The sequence below is a fragment of the Zonotrichia leucophrys genome, chromosome 1 (assembly GCF_028769735.1).
Source record: "Zonotrichia leucophrys gambelii isolate GWCS_2022_RI chromosome 1, RI_Zleu_2.0, whole genome shotgun sequence".
Lineage (NCBI taxonomy): Eukaryota > Metazoa > Chordata > Aves > Passeriformes > Passerellidae > Zonotrichia > Zonotrichia leucophrys.
The window spans coordinates 96,678,226-96,703,325 of record NC_088169.1 but is presented as its reverse complement, the minus strand read 5'-3'; the positions used below and the strand labels follow the sequence as shown (position 1 = coordinate 96,703,325).

General features: G+C 43.1%; 1 protein-coding gene across 6 annotated transcripts in view; it reads left to right on the top strand.

Moving 5' to 3' along the window:
* Window positions 1-1,022: 1,022 nt before the first annotated feature.
* Window positions 1,023-25,100, top strand: part of PHLDB2 (pleckstrin homology like domain family B member 2) — a 63,212-nt gene continuing 39,134 nt past the window's right edge. For 5 of the 6 annotated variants that reach the window (XM_064724723.1, XM_064724702.1, XM_064724729.1 and 2 more), the window contains exons 1-4: window positions 1,023-1,089; window positions 10,648-10,757; window positions 14,076-15,424; window positions 24,170-24,553. In XM_064724723.1, coding sequence (XP_064580793.1) covers window positions 10,709-10,757; window positions 14,076-15,424; window positions 24,170-24,553 — 1,782 coding nt within the window. In that variant the 5' untranslated portion in view covers window positions 1,023-1,089; window positions 10,648-10,708. Of the gene's footprint in view, window positions 1,090-10,647; window positions 10,758-11,362; window positions 11,468-14,075; window positions 15,425-24,169; window positions 24,554-25,100 lie in introns of those variants that run through there. The other variant, XM_064724693.1, reaches the window with a different exon arrangement.

Below are 25,100 nucleotides of genomic sequence, written 5' to 3'. Positions count from 1 at the left end.
ACAGGCGCTCGGAAAGCAAAGCTTGGTTATACGCCCTGGGCTGCCAGCACCCAGTGATCCCGGGCGAGGGACGACCCCTCCCCGGAGGCTTTATCCCCTTTTCTTTCCCCCTTGCAACAGCTCCAAGCCCGCAGGATGCTGCCTCTGCCACTAAGCAGTCTCCTGAGCCAGGACCCCTGAAGGTGGGTCCTGGCACCTCCAGCCGCTTGCCAAACACGGGACGGGCCAGACGCGCTGCTCTTGCAAACACTTTTTGCCGAGCTGGTGTTGGTGTGAAAATCCCTCCAGCAAACACCGGCCAGTCTCACCAGCCCGTTCCCTGCTTTGGAAACAGCAAAGAGCTGGTGGTGGCAGCTACATCCTTCAGTGATGCATGGGGACTGGACAGGGGTCTTTTGGGAGCCCCGTGTGTGTGTATATGCACGAGGGTGTTTATGTATTACACACATACTTTCATGGGTGTGTTTTTCTCAGGTAAGAGAAAATCTTCCATTTCAGGCAGGATGTCACTCAGGCAGAGGCAACAGCAGGGTGTGATCCCGGGCTGGGTGAGCGGCAGGGTCGCCCCAGTCAGGGAACGGAGGCAACCCGGCTCCGCTCCGGGATCGGGAGAGCGGAGGGCAGCCCCCTCTGAAACACGACTTTCCCGGGGATGAGGAGGAGGAAGATGAGGTGGAGGGCAGGCGCAGGTAAAGCGAGCCCCAGGCACGGAAAACGGGGCCCGCGCCCTGCCAGCGCCGCCCTGTTTGCTCAGCTAATCTCGCGGGCAGGAAATTGCCAGGCGACTCATATTTATGGATCGTGAAGAGCTCCACGGTGGCCCCTCCGGGGACATCCCTGTGCCCGTTTCCCGTTCTCGTCCGCCCACCCCCTGCTCCGTCCCTTCCCCCCCATCGCGGCTGCCCTTTGCCCGCCCCGCTCCCGCGACCCTGGCCTGAGGGGAGCGAACCATTCAGCCCGCGGGGGTGCTCCGGCCCCGCCGGGGGGCGGGCGCTGCGGCAGGGGGCGGCTCCCGGGGGCGGCGGCGCTCCTGCAGCCGGGCGGGCGGCGGAGAGCGGGATGTGTGGGGAGCTGCGGCGGGAGGCGGCGGTGAGTGCGGGGGAAGCGCTGTCCCGCGGGGTGGGTGACGCCCTCTCGGGCCGCCAGGATGGAAAGAGGCGGCGGGGCCCCGCGGGGATGGGGAGAGGGTCCCTCTCGGATACGCAGGAGCCTGAGCTGACGCCGGCTCAGCTGCTTGCAGCCGTCTCCGTTTTTTGGGCTACTTTTAAGGGAGTTTGTGCCACCATCACCCCCATCCACTCCCCCGCCTCCCGTCCCTTCGCACGTCTGACGGGTGAGGGCGGTGGAGTCCCCCCTTGCCGCCCGGCTCTGCAGGGACCCCGCAACTGATAGAGACGGGGCTCCCTTCCTCCTTATCCCTCTTTGTCCGGGTGTTTCCCCCGGTTCTGCCGCGTCCCCGCTGGCGAACAAAGCCTCTGTTCCGGGGGCGCCGGGGACATCCGTCCGAGGTCCGAGGAAGCAAGGGAGGAACGGCGGGGCTTGGCTTTGCTTGGTTTGGTTTTCCATCGTAAATAATCTACCTGGTGGAGGGGAAGACGTGGGACAAGGCTCTTTGTCCGCGATCCTTTGTTCGGCTGGTGGTTTATAAGGTCTCCTGTGGCTGTGCGAGAGCTGCCGTGCCGGCGGGCATGGGTTCCCGGCGCTGAGCCGGCGATGGGTGCCGTCTCGGCATCGCTGGAGTTTAGCGACAGGAACCCGGCGTTACGGCGGATCGGCTTGCGGACGGAAATCGGGGGTTTGGGCTCCATCTCCCCTGATAGATTCAGAGCTGCTAAGTTCCCCCTCGTGTAGCCCTGTCAGCAGCCGGGTGGGATTCGGCGGCACCCGGAGCCCCGCGCTCAGTGATGAGTTCAGCTTGGAGATCAGAGCTTTTCTTGGGAAGTTATCTGCCCACGATCAGAGGGAGCAGCGGGTTGAAAACTACGGTCCCCGCTCCTTCTCCTGCCTCAAAGCTGCCTGAGGAATTTACCCATGTCCAGAAGTGTAAATAGACTACCTGCGCTTACATAAAGACTCAAGAGATGGCTTTCTGCTCCTGCCACTGAGTGCTTTCTTGATCTCACACACATGGCTTTTGTCACCAGTTCCTTTTTCCCCCAAATACTTATCTTGTCAACCTGTCATCTTGACTCTGCACGTGCCCGAACCCTCTGTGTCTGCATCTTCAGGGCATCTGGGTGAACATGTTGCCAGTCAGAACATGGAGAATATTTCATTTTTGTGCCACACCTTCACTCTCTTTTGGAGGAAGAGGGACACAAGAACAACCTTTTTTGCAGATTTTCATGTTTAGTGAACTTTCTAGTTTTTGCATTCTCCATATTCTTGTGGATAATGTTCTCAAAAATAAGTTATTAACATGGGAAAGGATCAGAGATGGGAGGAAGTAAGGCATGATAGAATGGAATTGCAAAGGGTGAAGATGGGCTTGCTTTCCCACAGCAGAAGGAAGCAGTGTAGTAAAGAAAGGAGATTAAGTGATGAGAAGATGGGAGAGCTCACTGAAATAAGTTAAAGGAAGAAGGAGGGTTAACTTATTTCAGTGAGCTACCTTTGCTGTCATGGGGAGGGGTAGTCTGAACTAACCGGGTTACAGAAAAAGGGATGCTTTTAGGGCTGTCAAGTAGTGACATCCTACCCTTTCTATATAGTTCATTTTACACAGTTCCTTTAATACACCAGTAATTTATTCTGCTTCCATTTTGACAAATACTAAATCAGCTCATTAGTGTGTCTGTTTTTACTGAGGAAATGGAAGTCTTTGCCATCAGCCAGGGCAGGAAGAGTGGCCATTTTTTTTTCCATATCAATTTCTGTCTATGCTTATCAGATACAATTATCAACCATATCCTTGGAAGTAGTTAAAGGCATCATTTGACTATTGTTGAGAAGCAACAAAGCCCATCATGAAAAATTTAAAGTATTTTGGGTTTAGATAGGAAGTGGAGATTGGGTGAGGTAAAGGTAGCTGATCCATCTTGAGACTGGAGTTGGATAAGAAGGATGGAAGATATTTAAGATCTTTTTTGTCTTTTGCACTTGAAGATCCAGAGAAAAGCTGAATTAATCAAAGTAGGTATGGGCAAGTGGTGGTGATTGTTAATGAAGAGATTAATGCTGTGTTCACTGTGTATTACTTCTATTTTAATTTGTTAAAATGAATGGTTAAATCTGGTGTGTAATAACTGCCAGCAAGGCAAACACTGTTTTCCACTGAATTAAACAAGCAGCTATAAAATTATGTTCTGGGTGTTTTGAGCAGGTGCTGTTCATTTAGGATTTGTTTTAGACTGGTGGAGCACATCCAAGATGCCACAGAAATCCAAGGGGATTTTTCCCCTGTAGAAAGAACGTCCTCCAGAGACTACAGTGTAGAGTGAACTGTGTAAATATGACCAAGATTGAGGGTTTTTTTCTTGCTCGGGTCTTGTGCAGGTGGGGTCAGTTTTTAAGTGAACCACTTCATTTAACTTCCTTTGTTATATAGTAAATTGTGTAACTGCAGGTGTAGCACCTCTGTGCCTCACCTGAGGGAACACAGTCCTGGGACCTGCTGATAAATGCTGCCCTGTGGTGGCACAGGCAGACCCATGGCTTGGCAGCACAGCAGCCACAGCGGTGCCATTCAAGCTGTCACTGCCATGGTGGGGTTTGCCAAGCATGTATGATGAGGAGCATTTAGTATGGGGGCATGCTTGCTGCCCTGAGACTGCTGGGAAATGAAGAAGCATTAAAGAACTAGAGGGGACATTTGGAAATATGGGGCAAACATCCCGGGAAGGAGACAAATTGAGGAGAAAAGGATGAGCAAAACAGGAGAGACAGAAGCTGTCAGAGTAAATGGGCACTAGAGAGAGCTGACTAACGGAAGGAAGTGACAGGCACAAAGTGGCAGTGAAAGAAATCAGCACAGAGGAAAGCAGATCATGGGCAAAGGTTGCCTGAGAGTGGGAAAATGCAATAGATGGGAGAAAAATGGTAAGGACATGCAAGAAGAAAAAAGAATAAGGGTGGATGAAGCTGTTTTGATTAGTTTTTCTATCTGCTTAGATTTTCTGGGCCTTACCTACCTGTTCTCATTGTATTTGTCAGGGGTGCCCTAGGGGCAAATTTGTCATGTCAAATAGGGTGGGAACAGAGAAACTTCTCTTTAAGGTCTTTCTGCTCTTGTACAGACAGAAATTCTGCTCCTGCTTGATATGAATTTGGATACATAATTGTTTTGCACCCAATACCCTTCCTGAAATTTTAGATTAAGAAAATCTGTTTTATTGAGCTTCAGGAATGAGAAATTGCCTAGAGTATTTAAATGTATTTATTTGTACACCAGCTATGTTGTTTGGTTTGGGTTTTCTTAGTCTGCACAGTAATCAGTCGCAGCCCACCAGCAGAGCTTTCGACTTGCCATCTCTGTGTGAAACTTTAAAGTTTCAGTTTGCAAATCTTTTGAGCATACTCAACTTTTCAATAGCAAAGGAGTTAATGAAATAGCATCAGAATGATACCAGGGAGCTTGTCACTACCGTCATGAGATGATACAGTCATTGGGTCAGATAACTGACTCTGGAACTTAACTACCAGAAAGGTAGTACCAAAATAGAAAAGATGAGTATGGCTGGAGTTTGGCTTGTCCTCTGTCAACCCTATCTTTCTGCATGATGAAAGGAGTTCAGTTTTAACAGAAATTTCTTCTAGTATGTTTCTACCTGTCTGGGGCTTTTGTTCCAGCAGAAAAGGATTAACCCTCCTTCTTCCTTTAACTTATCTCAGTGAGCTACTCCAGATGAAACGGTGGTTAGTGTGACTCTAAAGTAAGGAGGGGCAGTGATGTCTACTAAAGTAATGCTGTTTGAGTAGGTGGTCTAATATCTTGTCTTACCAAATGCATGTGAATTAGTTTAGATTCATTGAAATCAGTGCCTTGACAGTTTCAGTTTCAGGTAAGAGTAGCTATGTTATGGCACAAAAGTTAGAAAGCTTCAGCATTTTCCCCAGCATTTTTATTTGAGTCTCACATGTCAGTGCCTCTACCCTCAGTTTGTAGTCACCTAGCCATAATGTTTACATGGTAATGAATGTTTTCATTTTTGATGCATATTTAAAATTGTCAGCTGTTGTGACCTGATTAAAATTATTATGTCCATCTATTGGAAAGAGCAATTGATGGGCAATGCCTGCAACATCAATCTGTATCAAATAGGAGAGAATCATGTTATAACAATAAGACAGGATAATTAAAAATATCATATTTAAGTGCAATTTTTGGAGTAGTCATGTGGGTTGTTACAGTAAAACATATGTGGTTTATGAGTGGGATAATGTTACTCAGGTGTTTCCTGTTGCACTATTTTATTTCTTCTTCTTCTCCAATATCAACATGATAATTTCTCAGAGAAAGAGGTAAGCCATAAGAGCGACTTCCTCTGCCACTCCCTTTTCCACATCGGTTGGTTGCAGGGTTGAAAGGGAGTGACTTAGTCAAATATGATTCACAGATATGTGATTTTTAATTAATTTCGTTTTGCAGAAGGTGCCAAGCTGTGAGTTTTAGGAACTAAAACAACCTGCTTATAAGCAGGCCTTATGCTCACTTGCATGCAAAGACCTATGTGTTGCAGGCTTTATATCTTAAAAAGACAGGGACTGAACAGATTTCAGGACTATGCTGGCAAGAAGTTAGGTGTAGTTTGGGGTCTAGTGATTATGTTGTGGGGTAGGAGGAGGAGGAAATTGAGAAGGATGTTTAGGGCAACCTTTAGATCACAGCCTTGCTGAGTTGTCAAGTTTTTGGCAGAGACGACTTTGCTGTCTCATAAAGATGTGTCCATTCATGGGTACAGAGTCTCCACCAAATTATGCAGGTGCCTTTCTTGAGGCTTGAGGAAAGGTGAATTTCCACATACAGAGGTAAACAGTAGATTCCAGTGAGTTTTACTTTGCCATTGAGCCTATCAAGACTTTTATTTGTAAATAAGCAGAATAAATCAGGAATAAAACCAAGTTTGATTTAATCAGGAATAAAACCAGGTTTGATTTAATCAGGAGTAAGTACATTGTCCTCAGATTACACAGGGAAAAGGTAAATGAGCTTTGTGATGGAACAGTCTGTTTATGCACGTAGGCGTGCTGTACTGTGGGAAAATGAAATCTCCAGATGCTGAAGCCATCAGCACTCGTTCACCAAATTTTGTTCAGAGTGTGAAAATTCAAGAGGCCTTCTTGCTTCCAAAACAATGTGTCTTTCATTGGAATAGTTGAAACAGACCCTAATCATTTGAAGATCTTGCGGCAGAACAAATGAAACTCTAATGATGTGCAGGCAGTGCCAGTGATGGGCTTTTGTCCCCACCCTGCTTCAGTTGGAGTTTCATCTGTTTTCCAAGAGTGGCAATACACTGCTGTAGGAGTTTCTGCTGTAGGAGTTTCTGAATAGAAATGTCAGAGATAGTAGAAGTGCCAAGAGCTGCAGGGAGACGCTGTTAATGTTCAGTGAGAAACTGAAAATGAAAAAACAATGGAGAGCAAAAAAGCCTTAAAAGATAGATGGCCAAGTTTGAGAGTTTGCTTTAAAACTGTTTATTATCAGTCACAGAAGGGCATTGATGATGTCTGTGGCACTGCAACCCTCTTGATTGGTAACATAAAAGCAAAGTGGGTGCCAGAGCAGACTCTGCTAAAGGGAGGTAGGTAGCCCAGGCAGAAGTAAAGAATAGGTGAGAAGCTTATGTGCTGGGAAAACTTCTCCCTAAATCTATGGATGAAATGCTGGGAAGTGCTGGGTATACAGGTAGTGTACTTGTGGCTTGGTTGAACTGCAGCTTTTGGCCCCTACAATAAAGTGTCCTTGTTTTGGCTGGGGTACAGTTCCTTTCTTCCTGCTAGCTGCTACAGCATTGTGTTTTGGATTTAGTATGAGAGTAATGTTGATAACACACTGGTGTTTTCAGTTGTTGCTATGTAGTGTTTCTGTTGAGTCAAGGACTGTTCAACTTATGCCACACCAGTGAGGAGGCTGAGGGGGCATGGGAAGTTCATAGCTGGGACAGCTGGCCCAAGGGATATCCCACATCCTGTGGCATCATAATCAGCATATAAAGCTGGGACAAGAAGGGTTTCCTAGGGTTTCAATTCCTTATTTTGCTTTGCTTTGTACATGACTTTTGCTTTATCTATCAAACTGTCATTATTTTAATACATGTTTTCACTCTTTTATGATTCTCTCCCCCATCCTGGGTGGGTATTAGCAAGCAGCTGCAGGGTCTAAGTTGCCAGCTGGGCTTAAACCACTGCACAAGGGAAAGGAGTTCTTACTGTAAAGCCACCCAGTGTTATAATATCTTAAAATTGGAATCCTTTGTTTGACTCTCTGCTTGAGTTGTGAATCATTGTTTCTTCTGGTTGTTAGTGAAACAAAACTTAATTTGGCCTGGGCACTGTAGAGATGAAACATGATTGGTAATGCTGTATACATTCACTTCAGATGACTTTATAAATCCCAGATGAAATAATTTTGCTTCATTCCAGACAAGGCTGAGTGTGGCATGTGCTCTGTTACAAGAGTCAGTCTTGCTGGAGGCCCTGCATAACCTTATCTAGAAGAGTATGATTTCATGAGAGTAGATATACTGTGGATTTTGAGCTATTTGTTACATTAGCTCATTAATTCACTCATTGTTTCTTAGTTTTGCTCACAGTGGAAAGTTTTTTAAAAAGTTCTCTTCTCCTTCAAATCCAATTATTACTAAGTGATGACTTCTCTGATCTCTCATCCTCTAGGAAAGGAGATGTGTTAAAAAATACAGGCGTTAGAATGGTAGGTGCTACTGCCTAACTCTTGTCCCCAACAAACTTCTCCTGTCAAAAAGCAGACTGAGTTAACATTCAGGCAATGCAGTCAAACCTCCACTCAACACTCACTGCAACTGGCTTAGCAATAGAGGCAAGAAAGGCTCTTTTGCAAGGTTTTATTCCAGCAGAGTAATACAGTCGCTGAAGGGGAACCCGACGGGAAAGAGAGCGAACCACATGGAGCACGCAGCTTATCAAGGGGAAGGGGTGGGGGGCAGAGCTAAGGGCTGGGCAGATGGGACTGACTGCCTTCAGGGGAAGTGGAATGGCCCCCAGGGATGCCAAGCCAGTCAGGGGACAGGGGAAGGAGTAACCAGAGGAAGTTGTGACACAAAAGGTCCGTTTGGGAGTCAGTTTTTCCCCTGCAGGAGGACTATTAAGGTGAGTAGTTACTGGTGTTTCTAGAGCTGAGGGCTTGGGGTTTGACCAAGGGGAGGGAGTGGGATGCTATAATGTGTGATGAGTTCTCAAACATGAAATGAAACCATATAAATATTTAACCTTAAAAAAGGTTATTAGAAAACCCAAGTATTCACCAAACTGAATAAAAGATTGTATTTTTAATTGCATAGAAACCCTTCCCTTTGAGATGTGCTCTCCTTAATCAGCATATAAAGCTGGGAGAGTTTGTCACATTGATTAAGTGGTAGCTGTCATCTCACATAATAGGAAGGATGAGGTTTTTGGTGGTTTTTACCATAAATCACAGGACATAAATCAGAGATATGGGAAATGCAATGAATCTTCCTGTTTTTTTAACCAACCCTTTGTTCTGTCTTCTAATTCCAAGTTTTCCCTGTTTCGTTTTTCTCTTCAATGATATGGTGACATCTTTGTTGCAGACATCTGTGAAATGTTGAGTGTCACTAGTTTTCTGTGTTAAGTTGAACATGGCCTGAAAAATTAAATTTTTGGTTCTTTTCTGGGGACCTCTGGGCACAAAGTACAGTATTTTTGATAGAGATAACACAAGCAATATGCCAAGGTGTCAAAATAGTGGCAGTATTAACTGGATTTGTGTCATGATCCTTCAGTGTTTGGTCTGCAGACAAGTGGGAGAGCCACTGTCACCTCTTGCTGGGGTCAGCTGCCTGTGGCTGCAGCTGTGCTTGGGGTCCAGGGGCAGTCCCCAGCCCCGCTCCAGCAAAGCTGGGTGCCTGGGATGCTGTGCAGGCTTTGAGTTTGGAGGATCTGTGGCAAGCTGGAAAGAGCTAGCAAAGGGGTCTGTCAATGGATTGGAAGACAAATGAGGTAAAAATGATGGTAAATGTCTCATGACAATAAAATAACCTTCTGAGGATGAAACTTGAGGTTGTAAAGCTCTCTGCTGTCCAGGTTCTTCCCCATCAGCTGCTCTGGAGAATTTCAGTCCTGTTGTGCTGGAAAGCCTGGACATGTGGGTGAGTCCCTTCAGGAGCTGCAGTGCTCTGGGGGGCTTCCTGTTCTCTGGGGGGTTCCTTGGACAGTAGTACCATTTTCGGTGAACAATGGATTATGTGATGTTAAAGGAACCTGCATCTTGCTGTGAGGGGCAGAATATGCACAGTGGGGTTAAAACTTTCCTTAGGACTGAGAAATGACCTCTGTAGAGAAAGAAAAAGCACTGCAAAGTGAGGCCAGCACAGGGGGATTCCTGATGAACAGAGGGAAAGGTCTGGCCTCTCTTGTGAGAGCAGCTTGTGGGGAGCAGGAGAGGCAAAAGGCAGAGGTCAGAGAGAAGGAGCCTCCCTCCGCAAGGATCAGCAGCCAGTTCCCTTCTCCCAGGCCTGTCTTCCCAAGAGAATAACATGAAAAAGCATGGCACAGAAAGTCTGTGCACCACAGACCTGCAACCTTGGGGCTGTGATGACTGCAGTTAAATAGGTGGATTGTCTCTAGACAGCCCAGACATCTGTCTCCATTCTTTACTTGTTTTTCTGACACATTTATATTTGCTTGTCCAGAGCTAAGCCCAGAGGACTTACAGATGGTCATCATTAATTTTGTCACTTGATGCAATTAAGTTTTTTTTCTCAACCTTTTAAAAACAGATGTGTATAAAAATAAATAAATCTGTTAATAAGCAACTCACTAGAGGTCTTCTATTTGGATTTAGATTTAATTTTAATTTTTAGTGGCTGGGATTCAATTTTGGCATTTCTTTTAAACCAAATCTCTTGTAGCCATATCAATTTTTAAATTTGATCTTAAATAAACTTTTAAGTTTCCCTTTGCATCCCTAGTCTGGCTTCTTTGGAAACTCAAAAATCATTACATACCAACACATTTTCTTTGTTTTGTATGGGTTTATTCATGATTGCAGGATGCTGGTGTTGTGTGGGCTGAACTTGGGCTATGGGCTTTCCAAATAACGTCTTCAGCAGCCAAGTGAAACCTTGTTAGTGATTTCTTAAGGAAGCCACAGTATTACAGACAAAACTCAGGAGGTGTGATTAGTAACTACCTGTACAGAGTCAGGATCATAGATAATGGCTTGTTATAAAATGTAATTATATATACTTTTAAAAGGATAAACCAGCTGCAGACAGGCTTTGGCACTTTTTTTTTTTCAGAGTCACCATATTAAATGTGGACTGTCCTTTCTAAATATCTTTTAACATATTTCTCTTTGAGTTATCTCTGGAAATTTTACCATAAGAAAAGCTAATTGTGTTCTACATTATGCACTTGAAAAATGTTCCCAGGATACACTTCTTAACAGAATGCTAATTTTTTTTTCCTTTTTTACTTTATTTGCAGGTCAAAATTTATCTGTTTCACTCAAATTAGTGTCATTTTAACCATCCAATAGAAGAGAAATATGATGCCAAACAGAAGTAACCTCTCCTCCTTCCAGAATGTTGGATCAGGTAATCAATTAAACTGAAGTTTATTTGTAATGCACTGAGATCTTTCAGAATTTCTAATTTACTTTGGTCCTTTAATTCTCTTGACACATGGATAAAATCAGTGCTCTGTTCTTATTCCACGTCTAACTCCATTTACCAGGCAGAACTAGGCACAGCTGGATATGCTACAGACAGCCAACCCTCCCCCATCACTTTAATGCCTGTCTGTAATAGATATCAGTGACTCCCAGCTAAACAACTCAGGAAAGGAAGAAAAGGAATGAGAGAGGGAAAATGAAAATTTAAAAAAAAAAAAAAAAAAAAAGGAGGAATTTCCTTCTGTAGCTCCAGGCAGCAAATACTTTGCTAAACAGAGGACCCTTGTGCTGAGCATGAAAACTGGGTCTGACCTGGATGTAGGATGGGTTCAGGACACGTCACAAGCTGAAGCTCCCATCCTCAGTCTCTGTAGATGCATGCCAGGACAGCATCAGCCACGATGTGTAACACATCCTGGCATATTCATCAAGTTTCTGCTCAAACATTACCCTAAAGATAAACAAAACAAACAAGATATGGTTGGTGGGAAGCAGCTATGTTTTACTTAAATGTGTGCTGTTGTCCAGTTGGGATTTAACTGTGTGACTGCGGGCTCTGTGGCACTGGAAGCAAAAAGAAGAACTGGCATAAGGGATAGTAGAGAAAAGCTGAACTGGAGTGGCTACATGAAGGTATTGTGACTTTTTCTTACTGTACTTGCTTGGATTTCAAGTACAATGAACCCTTCACTGCTTCACTGTGGTGAACAGGCATGAAAGTTTCCATGAGCTAACTTGTTTTTTGGCTAAAGCATTCAGTCTTTGAAGGATTAAATGTGTCCTACTGCTGTTGCAAGGGAGTAATGAACAATTATTAATGTCCTATTAATATGTCTGCCAAGCTATTTATAGAGGAGCCAGTGAAATTTCTGCAAAAATATTTGAACTTAGCTGTGTTAGTTAAGGTTTGGACAGTAAAATTTTCATATGAAATTAGATTTCAGTTTTAAGAGAGATTTGGAAGAGGCGAGGAGAAAGAGAGACTGAGATGGAAATTAGGGTCCATTCCACAATGAAAGGTTAAGTATAAAAGACATATAAATTGTGTTTTACATCTGGGCTCTTAAATAAATTCAACATCTTTTTCCATAAAACACCACTAATACCATGAATACTTGATTTATCCAGATAATGTTTTCTTGTCCTGTGAAGAGTTCTTTTGAATTTGGGTCACATTTATCCTTTTGTTCATTTGAAATTCATCATGGATGTTATCAAAATTTATGAAAATAGCTAAAAAATGCCAAGTAAAATATTGCAATATAAGAAATGGCAGTTTCAGTGCTCAAGGTGGTGATGGTGTGATGGAGAACTCTGTGAGCTCTCTGGTTCAAAGGCAGCTTCAATAGTTGTATCATCATAATGAGTGTGTTAAAATTATAAATATAATATAAATCCCATAATTACAGCCAGCATAAAATATTAAATTCTGTGTAGTGGTAGACTTGAGGTTTAGTTTTGAAGATGGGAGTTAATGCTTTTGGCCGCTACCAGAGCTTGTAATTAACAACAGCTTAACTGGGTCCACTGTGGTCAAGAAGGTGTCGTATTTTACTTTTAATTTTGTGTTTGTGTTCCCTAATGCTGGCTCCTTTTATCTTCTGCCTACTCTATTCCATTAGTAGTGATGGTTACTAAAGGTTTGTTGGTTTGTTAGGTGATGGTTTGTTCTCAAACTTATGTCTTTTTTCCTTAATAACTGAGGAGAAGCTGTTGTTGCATGCCTGGTGGTGCAGGGGAGGCCTGGGCAGCAGAGCACTGCTGATGCCCTGGACAGTGGTGAATTCCAAAGCATTGTGCCTTATCAGCAAGGAAGGTCCCAGAAACCCCTGTGAAGAACCCATTGCCACCTTCCACAAGATCTGAACCTAGTGATTCTCAATGAAACCAGGTCATATGAGCTCTGGTGGCAGACAGGAGTCCTAAATTCTGTCTCTTAGTTCATGTAATTGCATGAAGCAGTACTTGGACTAAAGTACTGCCTCTGAGGACGTTAAGGGCACTTCACATATTAGTTTTTCCCTCTGAGGACAAGCTGAGATTCAATTTCTCATGAGGAAGCTGAAGTCATAGCTGAAATGTGACTGAGCCAAGAGTAAATCCCAGATTTGACCCTTATTTTCAGAAACTCTTGCTGGCACTTCAGTAACTGACACTCAGAAGTGCTTTATGAGTTGCAGGTGTAGACTAGCACAAACCAGGAGCTGCTGTAAATATTAATGATGTCATTTCTACATCAGCTGAGGTCTGAGTACAAATCTGCTGGGGGTCCAGTTTATCTCCTGCAGTAACTGGCACTGTCAGGAGCTGAATTCTTTTCTTTGCTTTTGTGGAGCTCAGAACTGTATGCTAGAGCTTGATACATTGTTGAACAATAGCATCCAGCAGAGAGAAGGCTTTTTTGGTCTGTGCTCTCTTCCTGAGTATAAGTTAGATTTTTGCAAAATCATTAGGATCTGGAACCTTTCCCTCAGCAGTATTTTTAATAGTCATGTGGTTTTGTTGTTATGAATTAAGTCATGCAACTTAGCATTCTGCTTCCTTAAGGTTGTCTTTTAACCAAAGTGTTCTTTGCAGAGGTAGGTGCAGCCTTGTATTTTTAGAGCAATAAGCTGAAACACCTTGAAAAATGTGACTTGGTTTTGTACTTTCCCATTAAGTTTTGGAGGACCATCCACTAAGCAAAAAGGTAACAAACTCCTACTGAGCTTTAAATTGAGCTCACTAATTTGTTTGGGCTCAGATGCTCTAGCTGCCCAGATTAAAGGGAGAGGTGATCCACAGCAGTATCTTATGTCTTTGGCCCTGGGAGACCTGAGTTGGGTTCTTTACTCTGCTGTCTGTGTTGTATATTTTCCCTGTGCCTCTGTTCCTCAGCTGTAAAACATCGGGGCAATAATTCTTCCTTACTTCATGGATATCTCAAGAGGCTCAGGAATATAAAGGCTGAGCCACAGGCTCCTGCAAAGGATTAGACAGCGAAGAAAGAGTCTAGCCTCTCTCCAGTTGTGTTGCTGATTTTTGTATGGTTTTGTGCCTCTACCCCTTCTTTTTCAGTCTCCCATCTTTTGCAGAAACACATGGGAAAATTGTACATCTCCTCCTTTGCTTAGTGATCTGAGACACATTTACTACGAGCACAGTAATTACTGCAAAAAGTGTTCACACTATTTTGCAGGCATGTGCATGCAAGGGGCTATTTACTTACTAAATTTTTTTTCTCGTTTGGTCTTCTTTACAGATTCCAGCAAGATTATGGCAGACTATAGCCACTCACAGAACCAGATGGAATTACAAAATGCTAATTTGGGAAAGGGTTCTGTGGCAAATTCCCCTGAAAATAGTCTCCAAGACATTATGGAAAACCTCAACACAAAGAAATATTCATCAACTCTTAAATTTAAAACAAATGGGGACTATGCTGGCTCTTATTTAACCCTTTCACAACCTATGCCAATTAAGCCTAATCCTTCCACCAGTGTTAAAAATATGCACTCTATTAACAAAATTCAAGGAGGCAAGCAGTTCCCCTGTGAAAGCCCATATCTTCCAGATAAAAGTATCTCTGCAAAGCATTTGAGTTCCATATCAGGCATGTCTCCTTCCCTCAGCGGGTATAGTTCTGGAAGGGCAGATTTTGACATTTATGCCAGCAGAGAAAATGAAAAATCCCTTGGACACATGGAAAAGTTTCACTACTCAAAGTACAGTCAGAGAAATAAATCTTATGACAACATCTACTTCCCAGGAATGCTGGAATCCAAGAAGATCTCAGGCTCTCTTCTGACTATGTGGAATGGAAGCTCGGGGAATGAGCTGATGCTTTCACCTGGTAGCAATTCTGGGGCAGCCAGCATGCCTTCCAGCCCAAAGCAAGGCAGGAGGATGAATGCTGAAAACAGTCTGGCCCTTCACATAAAACCAGTGAAGTACAAGGATGAGCTGATGGAAACTCTGGGTTCACGGCCAAGGAAATACTCTGGTGGATCTCTAAGTCATATGGGAATGTACAGTCGTTCCCTACCCAGACTTTATAAATCAACAGAAAACCAGCTGGTGCCATTAAGTTTGCCCCCCAGAAGCTCTCTGGGTAATAGTAAAAGGAAAAAACTTGGAGAAAAAGATCTACCTCAGAATGCTTTCGATGCTGATAATTACCTGAATTTTTCTTCTTGCAGCTCAGGTTTTTCACCACATGTAAACTCTGTCTCCAAGAGTAATCCTTATGTCAGTTCAACTCTCAGTGTTCCTGCAAGCCCTCGTATTGCTAAAAAAATGCTTCTAGCACCTTCTTCCCCATATCTCCCTGATGATTTTGACAGACTTGGACTCTCAGGTACAAGTCCCAGTAGTTCTTTCTCCCCAGTGGATTTTGACAGGTCATTCTCTGTCCGAAGAAACCTTTCCACCAGTTCCATGGAACTTGATGACCCAGATCTGGTAAGTTACAGACAGGCGCCAAATTCTCTGCAAACATCCATGCGAGAGCGGAAGAACAGCATTAGCTCGATTTCAGGAAGGGAAGACCTCATGGACTATCACAGGAGGCAGAGAGAAGAGCGACTTCGGGAGCAGGAGATGGAACGGCTGGTAATTTTTTCTCTTCCTCTTAATTATCTGTGATACTTAACATTTGCAAAACACCCATCCCAGGTCTAGCCATCAGGAAGGTACAGCAAAATATAAGCTGCTCTGTTTTGAAATTCAAATGCAGCCTGCTCCAGACACCTTGTTTATTATCACAGTCCATGAAGCTGACACTTACAAAGCATGCTGCTTGGATAGACAATACCATTCAGCCACCCCGGAAAAATGCTGGAACCCATGTAAATTGTGTTCAGTTATCCTGCAGGCTGTGTTAAAATGTCTGTGTACATAAAACCCAAAAACTACATTGCAGGGATCCTGCAGGACTTTTTGTTTTAGATGATGGCACTGTTTTGTGATAAGTGGGCAAAGAAGAAGAGATTCTGCTCAGCCTTGTGTGCTGCAGAGTCAGGTGTACACTGGTGTGGGCTAAACGGCCATCAGCAGAGTTTTTTCTTCTTAGTTTTAATTTTTTCTTTCTGAACATGTTCATTAAAATAGAGGCCTCCTTGCTTCTCCCCCTCCCAAGATGGAGAGTAGCAGAGGGGAGCAGTTTCTCTCCTTGTCTCAGTCAGTGTAAAGCAGTGCATACTGCCTCAGCTTGGGATTATCTAGATAGTAAAATATAATTTATGTTTACTGAAACAACTTGTGTGTAGGAAAAATAAAAAGGTCTTCAGAACCTACAGAGGTATTTTAAACAGTTTTGTATTGAAACTGTCTCTAGAAGAACACATAGCAGTTCCTCCAAAGGGTTTTCAAAGTGGCTTTGGGACTCTCTGACCCTATTAGCATGTGTTCATATTTTATCATCCACATAGAAGCAGAGGTCATTAGATGGGCCAGTTGGTATTCCCGAGTCTTAAATCTGAGACACTAATGTTACATTTGTGTGCCTTAATTCACATCTTATGAATTTGAGCAAAATGGCAATAGGATTCTCTTGAACCTGTCTAGTTTGCATACAGACAGCAAGCCTGCAGGAAAAGTCACTTTCTGGGCAGGGTGGAGGTGAAAAGCCATGGGGAAGATGGATGCAGGGGTAGTGGGAATCGGGGAGAAAGGGATGCCTGTCAATGATACTAGCAATGACCTGGTGCCTATGCAGGGCCACAGTTCCCGTCTTGAACCACACGAGGGAGCAGGTTTAGGCTAAAGAACTGTAACCCAGTGAGATGTCTCCCCTTCCCCCATCTCACCTATGTCCTTGATGCAAGCTGGTGAGGAGCCTATTATGCAGACAGAAGTCTGCCTTTTCCTCCCCATTCCACTGATCACTGTAGTTTATAAGATAACCACTGTTGTTTGCAAGATGTGAAAAAGTCTTTGCTGCTCAAAGACTGGAATGTTGAGGCTCAGGTGTGAGAGGCAGGCAGGCACTGCCCCCTTCCCACTCCATGAGTGTCAGGGCAAGTCCACCCCTGCTCTGCTTTGCTCCCCAAAACCTCTGCTGGCTCCCCTTGAAGCTGCAGCTTCTCAGGAGCAGGGACTGGGCTCCCCAGGGCAAGAAGGACTGGCTGTGAGTGAAATGGCTGGGGGGCTTAGGACAAAGGTTTTGGGTAACATGTTTCTCCCTCTTCTTGCTGCCTTTGTGCTGCCAACCCTCTGCTCCTTTCAGTAATCTTCTCCCATCCTGGTGTGTTGTGTGTGCAGTGGTGATTGCTTCTTTGCTTCTTATCAGAAGGTTTTGCAGGCAGTCATGCTGTAAAACCCGAGATAATCTGTCATAAAAGCAACGTATTTGTATTTCAAAGAGAACAGCCCTTTTTTTTGTTTTAATTCTTATTTGTGTTGAGGGATGAAAGATACTGGGTTGTTTCAATATTCAGTGATGCTGATAATCATTCTGGTTTTATATTTGGATGAAATGGCTACGTTCCCACCCCTCAGTATTTCCTCTTGCTCACCAAGACTTCCTTCAAGTCCCAATTCTTCAAAAAGAGAATTTGCTTACTCTTTTTCCAAAGCTTTTGAAAACAAGATGATGTTCTGTGTGTTGCATATTTGAGCATGAAGGATTTTCCTCCTGCTTGAGGTCATCTTATACTCAAGATCCCCTATCTGCTCCATTCTCTATTTACTAGAGCTATCTGATAGAAGAGCGAAATATCAGGACAGTGCATCCTTCCACTGGTTTGAGAGTCTGAAAAATGCCATAAGCAGATTTGTAGATCTCTGAGAAGCAGAAAGATATATATTAAAAAATCCACACATCAGTTCTTTGTATATTAGAGTCTGTCCTGTTCTGGTGTTATTTTACTTTGTCCTTCTGTATGGATCTCTGTCCAAGGATCTGTCCAAGCAGGGTCTTGATATATCCAGCCAGAGCTTCCAAAGAACAATTTTGTTTGCTGTTGTGTACTGACATGGGCAAAGGATCCATGTCTGTTCAGGTCTCTCTTTTTTTATGAGATTTGGGAAGGTATGAATAAAAAACCCCAACTAAAGAAGCACTCATGGATATCAAAACTGTGTGCTCTGAGCTTGCAGTACTATGTAAAAGCCTAGGCTGAGTAGCTGGTAGGTAAACGGCAGGGGAAATGTAGTCTCTCTGTGCACAAGTGTTAGGATTTTCCCTACTGGGTTTTTGAAGCACAGTAGGGAGAACAAAAGTGTAGGAATACTCAAATGAGTCCATCAGAAAAAATAACACTCTTTTTTAGAGGACTAGACTGCCCTGTGGCCCACATAAGAAGTGGAGACTGTCTTTCTTTGCACCAGCACTTCCTCTGTAGCTATTCTGCTGGCACAGAGTGGCTTGAAAGTATTCTAATTGATAGCTGATATTCACTTCCGGATTTTTTTGCTAGTAAAATCCTTGCACTCATTGCAATTTGACCTAGTATCTGCCCTTGAACTCTTCTGTTTACTTTCACTTGTTTACTTTTTCTTTTCCATATAAATTATTCTATTTACTTGTGTTTAGTTTGCTTTTAAGTGTCAGAGGCTCTTCTGGAAGTTTGCATTTAGAGCTGCTGCTGCAGCCTGCATACGAAAACAAGTTATCTGCCATCATTGCCCAAATAAATAACCAGAGATTTAAAAAAAAAAAAGAAAAAGTAAAAATAGTAAAAATATGCAGGTTGGTTTTTCTTTAATTATTTAAAAGTCCAAGTTTTAATTTGTTTCTGTGCACCAAATACAAAAGACACGTAAGTAGTTGTGTAGGATTTGGTGGTTTTCCATATCTGTTTCTTTAGATCTGCTGTCTGTGGCTTGATTCACATAAATTAGCTGAAGACTGGTGCCCCTTCTGCTTTGCCAGCCTGTTCCTTTGTGGCTTGAAGAGTCCATTCTGAGTCCTGCCATCCCCGCTAGTGCTGGGGGCTGATGGGCTGTGGGAGCAGGTGGGGCAGCCACAGCTGCTCCTGGCACAGGCAGCAGGGTCACGACCTGCTTCTGCTTCCTCTCCAGCCCAGCTGACCGGACATCGCGTCCCACCATGGGATGTTTATACGAGCTGTACACAAGTAGAAGTTGGAGTACCTATTGCCGACACTAGCCCAGGAGCCTTATAAACAAGGAGAAGGTTACTGCTGTGATCTAATAATGTTCCATGTGATTCAGTTAGCTTTTTTTTTTTTTAATTATTATTATTATTTAAAAAGGAAATCTCACTCTTTTTTTTTTCCCCTGAGATGAAAGCCCAGTTGTAGCTGCTGGAACTATAAGGGGCTCTTTTTCTTCAGCTGATATGGGGCTTGGGAGTGGAACTGCACAGGCAACATAGTTTAGTAGATATTAAGGGTCATCTGTTTTCTTTGATAGCTACTTGTTTAAATAGCACTAAAGTTTTCAGTACTGGTTTTTAGGCAGTACAGTGTATTTCCTCTAGATGGTGGTAGGTGCCTAAAAATTAGATGTGCAGTAGGTTCATGATGCCTTCCATTGCCCAGCTGTCCATAGGAATCTGTGAACATACATAAACATTGTTAATGAAGTTTTAGTAGACCCAGAATTTGTACTGGGAGAGGTTTGAAGTTATCAGTGCTTGAATGAGCAGTAATAAAATTCAAGGGGCTTATTCCATAGTCCACTTTGTCACAGTCAGAAGAGCACTGAATTTCATTATTGTATTCAGAAGTAGGGAATAATACAGAATATCACTATGCCTGGTTTGCATTGATGCCTTGCAATTTAGTAAGATGTTCTTATGCAAAGGGAAAATGAAATGAAACTGTTTTGGGGTTTTTAAGATGGTACTGCTTTAAAATCATGGTTAATGGAGCTTATGTAAATCTTCATATGGTTTGTGGAAAACCTCATATACATGTTTTATAAATCTATATTGGCACTGTGTCTTTCTATAGACCCTTAAAGCATAAAGTACCCAAGCTGTATGTAAAACTGTAAGTGATTAGCTCTTAAAGGAGTCCGAGCCAAGTAGACAAAGGTAGCTTCAAGGTAATTTTTCCCACCACTAGTATTTGACAGTCTCTATAGTTTTACAGAATAGCTACTTAATATCATTTAGTTTTGTAATTGAATAAGTGCTGTATAATAGGATAAAACCCCCTGCAGAATATAGCTAATATTGATGACTCCATAACTTTCCAGGAACATGCAGTTTCAATTGTGTTGTAAAACATTTCTCTGGGGTCTTTAATAAGCCAAAATCTGGATTACATACGCTTAATTTTTGCAGCTATATGTATTATGTAAATTAACATTCAGGTCCAGGAAGAAATCAATTACAAGAGACCTGTTCTCATTTACAGAACGTAAGTACTGCTCTGTAACTCTGGTCTTCAGGCTCCTGCCCTCAGTGTGGTTCGAAAAGGAGCATCTGCATAGGTACTATAGGGACAAAAGGGATTAACAATGCTGTTATTTTGGCAGCCAATGGCATTCCCTCAGGAGCGGAACACATGCCTTGGGTACAAGAGCTAATTCTTGGAAAGTCATCTGCTCAGCTCTTCCCTGCAGGCTGTCTCTGCTCTGTGCCGCTGCTCTCTCCTGCTTTTACCAGTCCGTTTCTCCTGTTCCTGACCTGGGAAGGAAAGGACGAGGCACACCTGCTCCTCTGCTGTGACCTGGATCTCTCCACACTGCTTCTCTGTGCAGGTGTCTCTGCTGTCACAGCTGCATCTGAGAGTGGGACATGAAATACAGGTGCTGCTTCTGAAAGCCGTACTACTGCTGGTAACTGAAGCACTAGCTATAGCAAAACAAGGACTGGCAGTGAGAAAACAAACTAATCTGGAGTGAGAAAATGGTGCAAACTGGAGGGAAGGGAAAGAACACTTGCAAATTGTTCTCAGTCCCAGTTCAAGTTTATCATTGAAATAAGCTCCTCAGAAATGTAGCACAGAAGGAGAAAGCTTTCTCCAGCCTCTCCTTCATGAGGTAGTGAATGTACATGTGAGAAAGAAAGTTTGGGGGTTTTCTGCAGCTGTCTTTTCCAGTCTTTCTGCCTCTCTCCCCACCATCCTTTTTTACTAGCTCCTGTTCCCAGCTTTTGCTGAGAAAGTGGTGGTTTGTCTGAGCAACTGTAGGAAAATTTTTCTTTGGCAGCTGAAAAGTGCGACAGCTTCTCCAGGCAAAGGGAACCTGGCTGCATGGACTAGCCATACTTCATGTTAGTCTTTGTCACAAGGGATAGACTGCATATGTATTTTTAATGAAATTTGAGGTTATCTAGTTCCTAGTAGCACTTACCTGAAAAGCTTCCTGTTTGCCACAGCCAATTAACAGAGGCTTGTTTTGATATCCAGATATCAGGCACTTCTACACATTTGTAAAATTCATAAATGTGATATGTAGCAGATGAACTGATCTAGGAATCACCACATGGTTGCTGTTAAAAAAGTGGGATATTTATCTTTGGTATTTTGGAATTTTTTTTTACAGGGTACCAGGGATGTCTCTTAAGGTCATTGATAATCAATAGCAGAAGAAGGTTATTAGCTCCTTATCCTTGTCCCTCAGCACTTAAATTTGCAGCCAACCATAGGTGATATGTAGCTTTCTCAAAGCCAGGAATAGTGAAGCTGCTCTGGTAGAAACGGCACAAGACTTGTTACCCCTTTCTGTAGTGGGCAAGAGAATTACACAGAAATGTTTAAATGTTAAAAGAAAATAAACAGAGATGTTTAAATCAGTTAGAAAAGACATTTTATAGGGAAACACACTGACCAGCTTACAAGGCTTGATTCAACATTCCCCCCTCCCATCAGAGCCAATTTTAAATCCATTTCCTGCTCTTGATGTACCTATGTTTTTTCCCCTCTGCTGTGTTCAGTGTCGCAAATAACTTGTGTGGTATCTCTTGCAAAATTATTGACTGGATTTTCCATGTCCTACTCATTCGGTGTTCTTCATTGCAAGGGTGCTTTCCTAGCTTGCTTCTTCACTGAGAAATTAATTCTGGAAACAGTTACATGCAGGTGTGCTGGAACTGGAACGAGCTGGCTGAGATGAAATGATGAGAATAGGGTGTATAAAATAACCACAGAGCTTCCTGTCCATAAGCCTCTCAGCACATGTCAAAATAGAAGTGAGAAATATCAGTATTTCTGTGATGTGTCTGAAAGCTCATCAGGAATTTTTTGAAGACTGGTTTTCCTGCAATTTTTAAGCTTCTTCTGAGCAACTGAGACTTGACAAGGGGGTGGGGGCGGGGGGAAGAATCCCTTTTTTCCTGACTGCTGGCAAATGGCTGGTTTGCTGCCAGAGCCCCTCACCTGAGCACTTAGGCTGGAGTGAGCAGTGGCCTGCTTTGAAATTTGCTGTTTCCTATTATTGCCCAAGGGATGGAAGCTTGGCATGGGGTAACCCGATACAGCCTGTTTTTGCAGCAGGGATGGGACCTCCCTTATATCCTGATGTCCATGTTTCCAGTCTATAATTGTCTATAATCATTACGACAGGCCTGATGCCGTCACAACGGGGAGAGCTGCATAATTACTGACTGTCCCCGCCAGCACTTGCATAGGGCTTTAGGAATTGGGTTGCCTGGCCAAACTTTTAGTAAGAGGGAGGATAGTGGTGTTGGAAGGGTAAGAGGCTTATAGGGTCTGGCATTAGTTGCCTGGAGGGAAGAAGGCTTTGGAGAGTTGTAATTAAGTCGACCATTTGGGGTTGAAGGATGTCTGAAAATCTGCTATTAATGGAATAGCAGAGGACCTATTTAATGGAAAACAGAAGTTTTCAGTTGCTGCCCTGTGCTCTGCTATTTCAGCAGCTCATCTCGATACAGGAGGATTCTGAGGAAAGCTGCAGTGGGAATCTGGGAATAAGCCCCCCAAAGGCAAGAGCGCTGTCTTGTTTGGGTAGTGCTTGGAAAGGGGTGGGTTCAGACAGGTTCTCCTGCTCAGAGGTCTGAATTGCAGGTGATGTGGATGTGTGGTGCATACAGCCAGGTGATCTCTCAGTAGCCCTGGGGTTACTTGGGGTGCATGTAACCAGTGTTGCATTTTCATACAACGTAGCGGCTTGCTGCAGGGAAAGTTGAGGCAGTGCGTTGCCTGCCCTGTTTTGCTTGATCCTCGTTATCACTTGCTGTTGGGCATAGGAAGTGTTGGGGCTGGCAGAAGTAGGTGCTGTGCAAATTCTGCTTGCAAATGTAGTGCCAGGTAGAGCTGGGAAAGCAAGTCTGTCTGTGGTGGTTCCTGGGGATGGAGGGGTGAGTACGTTACTTTTTTGGCTATCTTTTTAAATACTACTGTAGAAGGATTTCTTAGAAATCAGAAATTAGATCATTAGTGCAGATACTAATGCCAAGCATGGAACTCTCACAGTGGTCTTTTTCCAGCAAAATTTTCAATAGACTTATGGTAAGCAATTTTTCTTTTCTTTTTTTCTTTAACAAAAGTAACATGAAATTACATAAATGTTTTACCTCTTAAAAATGAAAAGGTATAAAAATAATCCATCTTAAATAGAAGTTACCAGAAGCTGCAGTAAGATAAAACCAATATAACTTGCTAATAGTTGATAAAAGGTGTCATAAAGATCTAGAAATCCTTCAGAAATTAAATGTTTATCAAAACCTGAAGCATATCAAGTTAAAATGGCCCAGCTACTCTGAATCTCAAGTTTGAAATGTTGGTATGAATCCACAGAGAATTTGAGTAAACTGGTAAATAAAGATTCCCTCCACTTCTGTGCATTTGACAGATGCTGTATTTTAGATGTGATGCCTCTTTTTTCTGTTAATGCTCCTAAAACTGTGTTTTTCAAAATGTGGACTAATTCTCTCAAAAGGAGGAATCACAGTTAACAAAATGGAAAATCTGAATAAGTCAGGAATGCGTGAGTTCATGGAAAATCTGTGCAATATTCTGCAGCTTGGTAGGAATATAGCGTAAGTGTGAAATGGAACAATTAGTGATTTACGTAGTGAGATCACTGGACGTGTGTACAAACAAATGGGATGTAGACACAGACACCTCAATAAAAAATTTAAGAGCACATTTCACAGAAATTAATAGCCAGTTAAATAAGATGTCCTAACATTAATTTATCTTTCCAATGTAGAAAGTTTTAATATTCTTAAAATCTTCTTTCACATTAATTTTGATTCTTCATCTTGCACTGTAATTTATTTCTTACAGTTTATTATCTAGAAGTGGTAGATGGACTTTAATCCTTCACTCTAAAACAAAACAAAACAAAAAAAGACCCAAAGCAACAAACAAACAAAACACTAACCCAAACAAAACAAAAAATGCAAGCAAACGAATTTTGACTTCATCTTTACTTTAGCTTACAAGTGACACTCAGTACTATTATCTTTTTCTGAACCAGGAACGACAGCGGCTCGAGACCATCCTCAATCTGTGTGCAGAATATTCCAAATCTGACAGCGATCCTGCTGCAGCCACTACAGTTGCTGATGTTCATAAAATTAACAAAGAGCTCGAAAAACTTCAACTCTCTGATGAGGATTCCGTGTTTGAAGACTCACAGATGAATCTGGAAATGAGGTTCAGAAGCCACTTGAAATCATCTGCGAGTGACTCTGATTTCTCAGAGCTGAGCAGTCACAGCCGTGGCACTGCTGCTTACCTGCCCTTGCGGGGGCTGAGGGCTGAGGAGCACTTCAGTGAGAGCACCAAGCCTCCACCTTTCGCTGCTCACAGCTTCCTCAAGGACGCCACTGAGTCATCCTACCTAAGCATCACACCAAAGGTAATGCTTTGTAGAAGGAGGCAGCGTAATCCAGACTTGAAATCCTCCTCTAGGAGTTATCTGTCCTGGCAAGGGCCACAATTAGGCTGGCTTAGGTATGGGAATTAATCTCAGAACTCGTACAGCTTTATAAGCCATAAAATATAGAAGATATAGCCAGCAAAATGTAGCAGCCGGCAAATTATTATTCCATTTCTTGTGGAAGCTAATGGTACTGGAAGTTGGTTTATTTGTTTCGTGGGATGTACTGTTCAGGAAGAATTTTAAGACCTTCCAAGGGAGAAAGATTTGCTTGAACAATTATAGCTACTTAAATAAAGGTTTCCAGAACCCTGCTTATCATCCTGCTGAGATGTAGGAGGGAAGAGACACTCTGCTGGTTTTTCCCAACCTGAGGCTCTTGTAAGAGGAGTATGTTTTCTCACACTCACACGGGAAGTGAAGAGGAGTTGTCTGAGCCAAATTTTCTTCCTGTCTCTTTCCTGGGGTTGGACTTGAGCCCCTTGCCAGATCAGCTGTTGTCTCTTGGGAATGATGCAGTGGCAGC